The following is a 13,325-nucleotide window of genomic DNA, read 5'->3' on the forward strand; positions in this document are numbered from 1 at the left end:
GTTGTATAACCTAAGTATTGACTCTCTGTAGAATTTAGAATAAATATATGTTTCCTGCTCGTTAGCTACTACATTCAATGAATATGTTTGCAGATATAAGTCTTTTTGAAACATTAAGGTTCTAAAACATCTAAAGTATGAAAACAATTCTGTCATATAACAAATAGTAATAAAGAAAATTTCATTACCTCTACAGCTGGAGATTTGCTTCCGTAAAGGGATAAGCTTTCTGATGACTCTGCGTAATGTAATTTAGTTACAGAGAATTTGCTCTATATGTACACTAGCTGTGACAGATATGTGCAGCTAGGTACTTAGGTTTCCCGCTGCATGCAATTTGCACGTGCAGGGGTCCAAGTTTCGCTTAGGATTTTGAAATAACTAGAGCCGAAAAAATATACCACCCTCAGGTGACGCTGTACGCGAGTACATTTTTGACAACATATACATATTGATATAACTCATACACAATTTCGTGACAAATGACATGAAAATAACGACAAAAAGTATTAATAGTCCCTGTTTTTTTGATGATATTAAAATGGTACACAATTTCATGGGAATCCTTTCTTTTTTCCATTCCCTTCTTGTGCATAAATGACAAAATAAGCACAAATCTGGAGTGAGAGAGAAATATATTGCGCTGGATGAAAACATTAAAACTGAACTTGTACCAAGTAGCCTACAGTAATCTGGTTCATCATAATGGTATGTTTACGCTTTCCTTGGGCTCTATCTACAGTGTTCATAATATCAGTGATACATAGTTGCAGTAGCCACTGACACTAGGCCTATAGGTTAAATTTGTCGGTTACGACGCACACATACTGTATTGTTTTAATCTTTTTTTGTTGTTTCTTAAACCTGTTATAATGTTCTAAAAATCAATTAATAATTATTAAATATAAAAATGTCCAAATGGTCACCCCCTCCCCATGTCTCTCTCTCTCTCTCTCTTTGAGAGATTGGGGATTTTCGCTTGTGTTATACGAAGATGTTTCTGGACATATGAATGATGGCAATGTTAGTCAAGCTGTTCAGAGAGAGGGAGGGAGGGAGGGAGGGAGAGGGAGAGAATAATTAAAGCAGAATAATGACTTAGATGAACTGTCAGTATATTAAGATATTTTAACTACCTCTTGTTGGTTTCGTCATTTCAGTTAGTTTCTATTCCATGCTAATTTCCATATGCCAGTACATGAATGCCTGACAGTACAGGTTCAGTGTACAAGAAGCTTGTTTAAATCATGAGTATGTCTTGTAATGATTTAATAAATGTGAATAAAAATAGAAACTGAAAAACAAAACAACTTTTCAATTTGCATATGTCATTGTGAACAAGAAGAAGAATCATAGATCTACATTTCGTAGCGGACACACTCACCGGGCTGTGAGGAGTTCATTCACTTGGTCAATGCACAGTTGCCAGTAGTATATCATAACTCCATTCAAAGTGCAAATATGTGTATTTGTATGTGATATAAATAAAATATGCACATAGTATGTACGCTGTATCATTGATGTACCACTCACTGTATAAAGTTTTCATTAAAAGGAAACTCAGGCAAGCCTCGTTTCCTTTTAATGAAAAATGTATACATCTCATGGTATATCATTACTACAGCATACATACCGTACATATATTCTATCTATCTATATATATAAATATATACACCTCTCCCTTGATAACTTGCACACAACAGGGTTCACAAACATAGACTGCACTATAAATGAGGGCGCATGTTATCGAGGGACCTCCAAAAATGGAAAAAATCTGCTTATACATCGAGAAAACTATGGGAGGGGGTAGGGAACTGGGCTGTTTAATGATTGAATCCTCCTTTTACAATCATGTTGATAATAATTGTTAATAATGCGCTTTTGCTAATGAACTTGTTCGTTATTCAGTATAAATAACATTTATTTTCAAAATTTCCAACATGTAAAAGAATGTTCCAACTGGTTTCAACAACCATCATGTGTATGCAAAAATGTATATTACATCACTGCTTTTTGTTTTATTGATTAGTCTGGTCCTCGGAGTGGTATTAATTAGTATAATAGCAAGTCAAGAGTCAAAGTAACATGAAACTAGACTATCTGGTCAAACACCACCAAAAAAGATTCCTTTTTTTTCTCAAAAACTACTGACATTTATTTCATGAGACAATCGCCTACATCGAAACTCAATTTTTTATTGTTCAATTAGTACAATAATGATGTCTTAATTTTAGTGAAAGTAATAGTGAAAGTTCTTATCATCCTTGAGAATATCTCTCATTGATAGTTCAGAAATTCTCAGAAAATCGCTTGCCCACAATGGTCTGTATCTGTGAAGCCAAGCTCTTTATTTTACGAAGTATTCTTTTCGCTTGGTTGCCTTGCTATATTTGATGTTAGTTATGAAAGAGTTGGTTAATTTAAGGTAGTTTATGTTACGTATACAATAAAATTTATAATAGTGTTTGATTGATCAACTGAAGTGAGTTCACCCGAAATACAACCGGAGCCACTAGATTTTAAGTATGCAGGATTTGCGTGCCTTTTAACTTTTTTATTTTTTATATTCCACCTCCTTTATTTTATTTAAATGACATAATTAACGTGATAGGGCCTAATACAAAGGAGGCCAGCTGTTAATTTATTGCAACAACACAACAAATAGTGTTGGGTGTGTGTGTATTTATATATATATATATATATATATATATATATATATATATATATATATATATATATATATATATATAGAAACACACAGAGACATGCAGTTACCCTATTTCTTATTTTCAGGCAACTCTGAGTTGAAGACAATCCCTGATTGTGTACTGAACCTGACTGTTGGCACACACAAGGCCATGTACAGATTTTACCACCTGATCCCGGAGAATACAATTGTGGGCAGTAATGACACTATACCTGGTCTTGTTGATAATCAGGCTACTGGTAAGATTTTGTGTACCTTTACTTGCAGATTTGCCTTGCAAACAGTAATAATCTAATTGTCTACCCTCATTCACAGACAAAGGTCAAGCACACAATATAAATTAAATATACATATCACTTTGTCCATCTGTCAGTTGTCCATGTGTCCATTAACACAAGTTTGCTTCTGCTGCTGCTCCTAAAATTCTTTGAGGATTGGCGTGGAACTTTACAGACCCATTCATCCCAAGGTCTAGTTGATACTGAAAAATAATGATGCTGAAGTGCAGCATATTGAGAATGGCATAACAATGGTATAGCAGGCACTCTAAAAGATTTAGTAAATTAGGGTGTTTTCAAATGGAAAGGACCGTGTATAATTCTCTTTCACCTAGTTTTCTTTCAGTCCACATTGGTGTGGTTTTGGTCATGTGGTCCAAAGTAGTACAGCATTTTATCTGTAATCACATTATAACAAAGCTAGTTGATGGGGCAGAACTGTACAATACCTAATGTCTTTATTGTCTCCATTACTTGATGTCTAATAATTCTAAGATCTTTGGATTTAGCAGCTATGGTCACCAGATCAGCCAAAATGAATTTTGGCATTAATATCACAGCTCATGATAGCAATTCACAGATTCATGCCATATGCAAAAAAATTATGAATTCCTTAATTCTCAATTGGTTTAAATCATGAATACAGTAAATTTTATCCCATTAAGTCCTAGTCAAAATAGCAGCAGTGGTCACTGATACCCATAATGGTCCTGCATTGCTAGTCACGATGTTAGTAGAACTATATCCAATTGTTAAAGTGTGCCCTGTAGCAAGCATTGTAAAGGATATAATCTATATTTAGAACAGAAGTTTTACAAATACTCATTAAAAAACGTGGCTCAACTGATTGTTTTTAAATGGCACATGTACATACTCTTAGCAACTGTAACTTTTATCAAAACAACACCTGATGAAGACAGCTTTTCGAGTGTAGGAATTTTTGAGATATTGAAAGATTAGCATGTATCTTAATTTACTCAAGTTCATATTTTCCCACGCATGCGCTGATACCACTGATTGTTAATTGTTCAACAGTTTCATCAAAATCTTTGCTAGCCAATGTTCCGATAACTATATCTACACTTTTACATATTGAGTAGATATTTCTTTACTTTGGGTCTGTGGCTGCATCCAATCAGAATTAAGTTGTTCCGATTTGAACACTGTTTTACATGTGACCGAGACAGTGGGATCACACAACTTGAATGGACTTATAAATAAGCACTTTTCCAGTGCTGGTCCTTGTTTGTACGAATACCTTTCACCCAAATAGACCTTTAATGGTTTCCCTCTGGTACATAGCCATACTTTCGACGTTAAACTTACAAAGTATCCTTTCTAGATCAGTTGCCATCACTGTTTTTTGGCTGATGTACAATGCTATTGGTTAGTTGGAATTACATATTTAAGGAGGCAGCACATGAAATGCAATAGATGTCGCTAGGACAAAGCATCAATAAAGCTGTATGATCAGCCAAGTTGTAGCTGTGGTTATCATAACCTTGGCTAGCAAAAATGTTTCATCTTGTGGATTAATACCAAAAAGTTGACCTTGCATTTAGCCATCAAACATCGATGTACATTATGCTTTTCATACAGTAGTATGCCAAGAATGTTAGAATTGGGAATGTGCACAGAGGCTCATATTGTTGCTTTAAAATTTACTTGTAATACATGTACTACATAATAATATTATTATATAGTACATGTATGACAAATACATTGTAAGCAACAATATGAGCCCTGTGGACATGTGGCAGAACGATGTGAAAATGCAGACAGCTTGCAAAAAGCACATTTATATTGGAAAAATGAAGAGCACCCAGCAGATTTAAGCTTTGGATTACTTTAAGACACCTACTCAAGTTCTGCAAGCTACAAGAGCTGAAGCATTGTTTGTGATTTTTCTTGTTGAACATAACATGTCTTTCTCAGTTGGAGATCAACAACAGTGACAGTGACAGATTATTTCCTATTGTGAGAAAAAATAAGACAAACTTTATTGCCTCCTTGGGTGCTGAAAATTTTCAACAATTTTAGTCACCAAGACTAACCAGCAGGCAAGAATCCTGAACTGTTTTGAAAACAAATTTACCAAAGCCCAATTGAGGAAGTTAAAGACTGCCATATCATCATATCATGACAAATAGCATGAAAATTGTGTATATCAGTAAATTTGTACTTGTTTTCAGTGTAATGTTTTATTTTTATTTTGAGATTTTCATATAATGCAGTAATGACCATCAAAGTGGATGAAGCTAGTGTCATAGTATCATTTTTCAGTAGTTGTGTTCAAAATTCATTAATTTTTATCTGAATATCCCTCTTTTCACTAATTGTGAGTCTGGAGGGTTGGCAGCTCTGTTCACCATACTGAAATTGATCAATGAAAATGTGTATTACCTAGCTTAGATGAAGATACCTTGTGTAATTGATCATTGAAAATGTGTATTGCATAATTTAGATGAAGATACCTAGTGTTATTGATCAATCAGAATGTGTATTGCTTAGCTTTGATGAAGACACCTAGTGTAATTGATCAATCAAAATTTGTATTGCAATTTAAGAGAACTATATATAGTAATAGTATATTCTGTTCAAAGCAAACCACAAAAAAATCAGTTAAATCTTGTTTCCTTAAGTGGAATGGAAACAGAGATGATAACGGGAAATGTATAGTCTTTTGGACTTTCATTAATACATTGCTTCCTTTCCAAATTGCAATATCTAATCAGGCTGGCACTTGTTTTGTCATTTGTAAAGACCACCTGAAAAAACCCAAGCTTCTGCCAAGTAAGTTGTGTCAGATTAATGGAGTGAAGATCCAGCTGAATCCAAACATTCAGAAGTTTGAGGAGGAATTTAGTGAGCTGATGCATGAAGATCGACTCAACATGCAGAATCGTGCCTCTGATGGGACTGCCATAGCTATAGTGGAAAGGAGGTTGCTTGTACGGAATTTGTGATACTTTATTCTTTATTCTTTTACCAAATGTAATTGATTAGTTGATTGATTGATGAGTAAATGGGTGTCTGGATTTGTTGAATTTTTATATAGCATGTTATTCAATTATTCAGTGAGATAAACTTAATTATTGATAGATAATGAACTTGATGTATGGTTAAGTATAATATTTATATGGTCAATTTAGTATATTAGATAGTCACCCAGTTCAGTAAGTAATCAGTTTCTAATTATAATTGTAACCATTTGCAAAGTAAAGTTATTTCAATATCAGTCTTTTGTTCTGTCAAGATCTGTATTGTAACATTATATTTTAGTATACTTCATATATTCAAAAACCCTGAGTACTAAAAGATGTGATATCCATTTGACTCATATACTGTGTCAAGGCTATTTTACCTAGCAGTTCGGGGCCCCGAGTGGTCTAAAGCACTCTCTGTTACGGATCACTGCCATCTCACCTATGTCTGCGTGGGGTCGAGTCTAGGATTCAGCCAATGTGGGTATGTGAGAAAGCTTACCAGTAGCTTCTTGTGGGTCGGTGGTTCTTCCTGGGGATTTCCCGGGTTCTTCCTCCACCAATAATACTGGCCGCCATGCATAGCCTATCGTGTGCTGAAAAATGGCGTTAAACCCCACAACAACAACAACTTTGCATTTCTACATGAAACAGTCTGTTTTGCTGGTCGACTATCAAAAATGTCATCATGCAGGGTTGTGATGTCAAAGAATGTAGCAATACATACAGTGATACCACAGTTGTAGACTCTGTTCCAGCATTTACCAATCCTTATTTCTCACTTCCTTGCACTAATAATCTTGAGTTTGTAGGTATTTAGCCTATGGTTGAGAAAGAAATTAAAATAGAACAATATAAGTTGAGTCCAGCTGCAAAAAACATAGATCCTGAATTGCCATAACATTATGTGCTGGCAGATCAGGGTCCATGTTCATTCTAATGATTACTCTGAGCAATATGATAAACCAGTATGATACACCAGATCTGTGCCTTTGGAGTCGGACCCCACTTATAAACTTGTATATAAAGTGAATGATTACATCATCATGTGCCAGTGTCATGATGCTGGCAGTATGGCATGTCATTGATTTTTTTTCTTCATGTTTTATTCCATTTAATGTATGTACTTATAAGTCAAATCCAACTGCAAGCCACAAAGACCCAGATCTGCCATCACATAAAGTACTGGCAGATCTGGGTCTCTGCAGTTGGTAAGGTGCAATCAGAACATCAAACAGCATAGACCCTGATCAGCAAACATATTAAGTGATGGGAAGTCAGAGTCTATGTTGTTTACAGTTGGACTCAACTTATTGGAGGTTCTGTTTGAGTTATATTTGATTTAGGTGTATGGAACACTTCAAAAAAGATTCTAACATTTTATTCCTGTGACCATAATATGAGGTCTGTAAATGTAGTTTATTATATCCAGGAGTTTGTAATAGTGAGGTTCATTTTCTCAGAGGGCCTGCACAGTTAGTTACTTACTTTGTCAGTCACTTAATTATTTAGTTAGTGAGTTTAAGTTGTTAATTACTGAGTTAAACAGTCTGCTGTGAAATCCATTTACATATATGAACCCTGAGTAGATTCTATATCCATTTCAACTATATGGGGATGGGGCAACATTTTATTAAAATAAGATCTTTATTGGCAGTACTGTGCAAAGATTAAATATTTTTATCTATTTTTCTGTTCTTCCATTATGCCATCATATTCAGGAAAGTAGCAAATGAGCCTCTACTATGCTTGAATATAATTTGAAATGGAATTGCCTCAATCAGTTTAATAACTGGCTTTCATGTTTTGTGGTCTGTTATTAAATTATTCAAAAACATTATTTGTTTAATCATCTTAATTTTCACCTATCTGCAGAGAAAAAATGCAGCTTGAGTATGGTATAAAGAGTTTTTAAATTTTGTTTGTGAGAAACGCTCATATAGGTGGAGTCTAACTCTAAACAACATAGACTCTGATCTGCAATTGCATTGGTGCTGGCAGACCAGGGTCTATATGTATTGTACAGATTACTCCCAACAAATTGCATAGACTTAGATCTGTCAATGCACTATGCAATGACAGGTCTGGATCTGTGACATTTGAAGTTGGACTTGACTTATAAGTGAGTATATACAGTAATTCTAGTGAATTACATAACAGATAAGCTTCACTTTTGTTTTACTCATGAATCTTGCTTAGTAAGTTTTACCTTCCTTGTTCTGTAGATTGGAGTTCACAATGGCTGGTGTTTTGTTGAGAAGCCACAGACGTTCCATATTGACACTAAAAGTGTGTCATCTGCTGTCAAGGTGGGAGCCAGTCCCAGTTTCAAGCGCAGCCAGCGATTTCGTTCTTCTATCAGGGTGCAGGATGACATGTTAGTACCACATTTTAATGTGACGCTATAGTTTCAAATTATCTTTTGTTCAAAATTTACACTGACACAAAAAATGGATATAAGTTTACTATGAAGAAGGTCACAGTTGTTAACATTTTAGAAGTAGATTATTACTGATTGTTTTATGTGATCAGAAAATATCACATTTCCACTTTTATGTATGGTATTTCATTGTAGCATTTTTTTTTCTTCTTGACCTTAGTTTACTGACAGGCAATATAATTCTCCTTGCAAATAAAAGAAGTGTGAATGATACAGTGATACACGATTTGTCAATTACCAGCTAGAAGCACATTTTTAAGAACAATTACTGCATTTGGAAGTGTTAATTCGATAAAATAGTAAATTTGCTCTTTGGTTAATCAGATTTCTAGCTCCAGTTGTTAGAAAGTAATATGTGGTTTTAATTTACAGCTGTATGTTGTTCAAATGGTTTTGTGTAAATGTCTTCAGATTTTGCCATTGTTGTTCAGGTGGTGTAGTGTAAACATTTTGCCATTGTTGTGCAGATGATGTAGTGTATACATCTAAAGATTTTGCCATTGTTATTCAGTGGTGTAATGTAAACATTTTCAGATTTTGGTATTGTTGTAAAGATGGTGTGGTGTAAACATATTCAAATTTGCCATTGTTGTTCAGATGGTCCTGTGCAAACATATTTGAAATTGCCATTGTTGTTCAGGTGGTGTGATGTAAACGTCTTCAGGTTTTGCCATTGTTGTACAGATGTTGTAGTGTAAATATCTTCAAATGTTGGTAATGTCAGATGAATTATTGCCTCATGGAAATGGTAGATGCTGTCCTTCTGAGGGACATGGATTATGTAACCTTGAAAAATCTTTAAGTTAGAGTGGTTACCTTGAAAACTCTTTGAATTTAAAAGTTGGTTTTATTTATGAAAAGTCCTTGAATTTTTTGAAAAACTGTGTTAATTTTGGCCCAAACTTTAGGATACTGATTGTTTAAACTGAATAAATAATCACTTTTTAAATCTGGCATTTTTGTTTAAATTTTTTCCAAAAATAATGAGTATGTAAAATACATAAAATGGTATACATTGTGTGGCTCAAATGACACACCACAATGTTAATTACCAGATGGAATAGTGTCCCATTGCTGTAGTGGCATGTTTATCACATTTCCAGAGGGAGAACTAATTTATTATGAAATGTGACCCAACTATTAATGAGCTTTGTGTGCAGTTCAGGAGGAAGTTTGACCCACTTTACTGATGGGTTAAAGTATTTAAGGGAGACAATCATAGAGTGATGTGCAATACATGCAACACAGTTACTGATGTTTCCAGCATGGAGAAAGAATGTTAAAGACATAAAAGCACAAGAGAATCACATAGCTGATTCATCTACTATCAGCTTGCATTGATTTTTTAGAGCATTGAATAATTTTGGAAGTCTTTGAAAACTCCTTCGAGAAAAAAATACTGCAGTGCTCTACGATCCATCTGGGGGAAGTTACAATTTATATAATGTTTGCAATCAGTGGAACTTTTGGCCTATCACTTTTTAAGTATTGTATCTCATCTTAAAGTAAAAGCAGAATCCTATTATTCTATCCATCCTTTCATGTAGGTGTTCACAGTTAGTATAAACTTGCTCATATTATCTTCAGATACTTTCTTAGATGATTGGTCATTCTGTTATTGGTCCCAGAACTCCAGCAAACTTGGCATGATGCTTTTTTAAATGTGTATTGAGACTTAGTCCAGAAATATGGATCTCCCAAGTTAAACAGAGTGATGTTAGAACAATGGGTAATCATGCATAAAATCAGAAGAAACAAGTAAACAAAGATATGAATTTAAGTTTATGTGCAACTTTTCTTGCATATAATGGGGGATTATAGATAAATTATTGTAAAGTTCACAATCATATGAAATAAATTCTGACTTTTGAGGTTGGAAAAATGTTAAATCAAAATATCAGTAGGTGCTTAATGGGAAAATAATTTCCTGTGCATTGAAAATCACTGGTCCAAATTTTGAAACATTTTCAAAATATTCATAAATATGAATATAGCATTGATGAAAATGCTTTTACAAGTAAAGTTAGATGATTGTATATTTAAAATTGATGTGTCTCCTCTGTGAGGGGGTAGACCTCTGTTTCCATTTGTATAAATATGTGCATACAGTATGTGAATTATATCAGTTTAATGGCTTACTTCCGAGACCAAAATGTCATCAGAATTCAATTAAATATTTCTAAGATAGGCCTACTTTCAGTGTCAGCTTAATTTAAGTTTTTTAGGGTATATCATAACAATACAAGGGGAGGAACATCAGAAACTGGCTTATATTAGAAGCAGGTGTAGATCAATGGGACAGCCTCTCATTTGTCACTATGGTTCCATTCTTCTTGTTTTTCCTTCTTCTCAAAGATTTGTTAATACATCCAGTCAATTGCATGATGAAATCTTTGGGAAGAAGAAAAGCAACAAGAAGAATGAGGAGTAGCAGAAAAAGAAAATGGACTTTATTCAGAGAAGGTTACATAATTATTTTGCATTGACTAATCTTCATTATGTCATTCTATTCTATATATATGCCTGTTTCTAATTCTGTCTGGTTCTGTTCTGTCTGTCTTGGCTGTCTGTTTCATTTTTCTGGCGGTATAGAGGTTGTTACTGTGTACATTCTAGCACATCAAGTGAAGACAATGTTCTGCTGTTAAAACAGAAGGTCCAGATCAGTGATCTGCTGGAAGATCCAATGTTTGCCATCATCTTCATCCTGGAGTATGTCATCAGTGAACCTCTGTCTGAGGAGGATAAAAAAGTAACTTTTTAAAGTTTTATTAATTGTGATTAAATATCCTGTTTGGCAGGTTATTTTCAAAGATGTACAGGTTTGTATTGTGTCAGAAAATAGTGATTTAAAATTTTGATGATTGATTATTCAGGGATTCCAAATCAAAGGTGGTTTTCCGTTTTTTAGTGGAGACAACCAACAGTATTTTCTGCTGCCAGTAAAAAAAATTATTTTAAGTGTCTGCAGAATTATTCTTGACTACATAACACTGTATTGAGGACAGGTTCAATGATACTAATAATAAGTAATAATAATAATAATAATGTAGATTTAGTACAGTGCCTAGTCCTCACAGTATTAGGCATGATATAATATCCCATACGTAACAATTGTTTATCATCCGAAATGTCGCCAGGCCAACCTAAAACTAATCTCATTGAAGACCGTGCAATGTCCGCTGCATATGTTTGAGATTCTATTGCAATGACAGACTGAGTGTGGGCTCATTGGCACAACTAGAAATTTTTTATTACTATCCAGTGTGATTCTTTGTCAGATTTCTTCATTAATTAATTCTGTGTTGCACATGTTGGCAGGAAGTTGAATAGTATTTCAGGTGGTGCCAGTGTCCGATGAAAACACAAATGAGTTATTTGCAGGAAGACCACCAAACAGTTTTGATTGGATATTAGGCCAACTGTAATAAACTCACAGCGATTCTAGTGCGATCTCGTGTGTGTGATTCACCAGTGGTAATAGTTGCAGGAAAAGTCTCACTGAATTCTGATTTCATTGATGAAATTGTGATGATCAAGTTATTGCTTTGGACTTTATTTACATTAACCTGATGCATCACAGTATATATTATTTACAAATCCTGATGCATCACAGCATATATTATTTGCAAATCCTGATGCATCACATCATATATTATTTACATAAACCTGATGCATCACAGCATATATTATTTACAAATCCTGATGCATCACAGCATATATTATTTACATTAACCTGATGCATCACAGCATATATTATTTACATTAACCTGATGCATCACAGCATATATTATTTACATTAACCTGATGCAATCACAGCATATATTATTTACATAAACCTGATGCATCACAGCATATATTATTTACATTAACCTGATGCATCACAGCATATATTATTTACATTAACCTGATGCAATCACAGCATATATTATTTACATAAACCTGATGCATCACAGCATATATTATTTACATAAACCTGATGCATCACAGCATATATTATTTACATAAACCTGATGCAATCACAGCATATATTATTTACATTAACCTGATGCAATCACAGCATATATTATTTACATAAACCTGATGCATCACAGCATATATTATTTACATTAACCTGATGCAATCACAGGATATATTATTTACATTAACCTGATGCAATCACAGCATATATTATTTACATTAACCTGATGCATCACAGCATATATTATTTACATTAACCTGATGCATCACAGCATATATTATTTACATTAACCTGATGCATCACAGCATATATTATTTACATTAACCTGATGCAATCACAGCATATATTATTTACATTAACCTGATGCATCACAGCATATATTATTTACATTAACCAGATGCATCACAGCATATATTATTTACATTAACCAGATGCATCAAAGCATATATTATTTACATTAACCTGATGCAATCACAGCATATATTATTTACATTAACCTGATGCATCACAGCATATATTATTTACATAAACCTGATGCATCACAGCATATATTATTTACATTAACCTGATGCATCACAGCATATATTATTTACATTAACCTGATGCAATCACAGCATATATTATTTACATAAACCTGATGCATCACAGCATATATTATTTACATAAACCTGATGCATCACAGCATATATTATTTACATAAACCTGATGCAATCACAGCATATATTATTTACATTAACCTGATGCAATCACAGCATATATTATTTACATAAACCTGATGCATCACAGCATATATTATTTACATTAACCTGATGCAATCACAGCATATATTATTTACATTAACCTGATGCAATCACAGCATATATTATTTACATTAACCTGATGCATCACAGCATATATTATTTACATTAACCTGATGCAATCACAGCATATATTATTTACATTAACCTGATGCAAT

General features: G+C 33.8%; 1 protein-coding gene across 2 annotated transcripts in view; it reads left to right on the forward strand.

The window, feature by feature from the left end:
• The window catches only part of LOC149781457 (nephrocystin-4-like), a 95,974-nt gene that overhangs the window by 19,708 nt on the left and 62,941 nt on the right, over positions 1–13,325 (forward strand). For both annotated transcript variants that reach the window (XM_089935544.1, XM_089935545.1), the window contains exons 5-8: positions 2,794–2,946; positions 5,749–5,936; positions 8,195–8,346; positions 11,026–11,161. In XM_089935544.1, the coding sequence (XP_089791670.1) occupies positions 2,794–2,946; positions 5,749–5,936; positions 8,195–8,346; positions 11,026–11,161 (629 nt within the window). The remainder of the gene's footprint in view (positions 1–2,793; positions 2,947–5,748; positions 5,937–8,194; positions 8,347–11,025; positions 11,162–13,325) is intronic.

This window comes from Sinohyriopsis cumingii, chromosome 15, assembly GCF_028554795.1.
Source record: "Sinohyriopsis cumingii isolate HCF-2022 chromosome 15, ASM2855479v2, whole genome shotgun sequence".
In the NCBI taxonomy this organism is placed as follows: Eukaryota; Metazoa; Mollusca; class Bivalvia; order Unionida; family Unionidae; genus Sinohyriopsis; species Sinohyriopsis cumingii.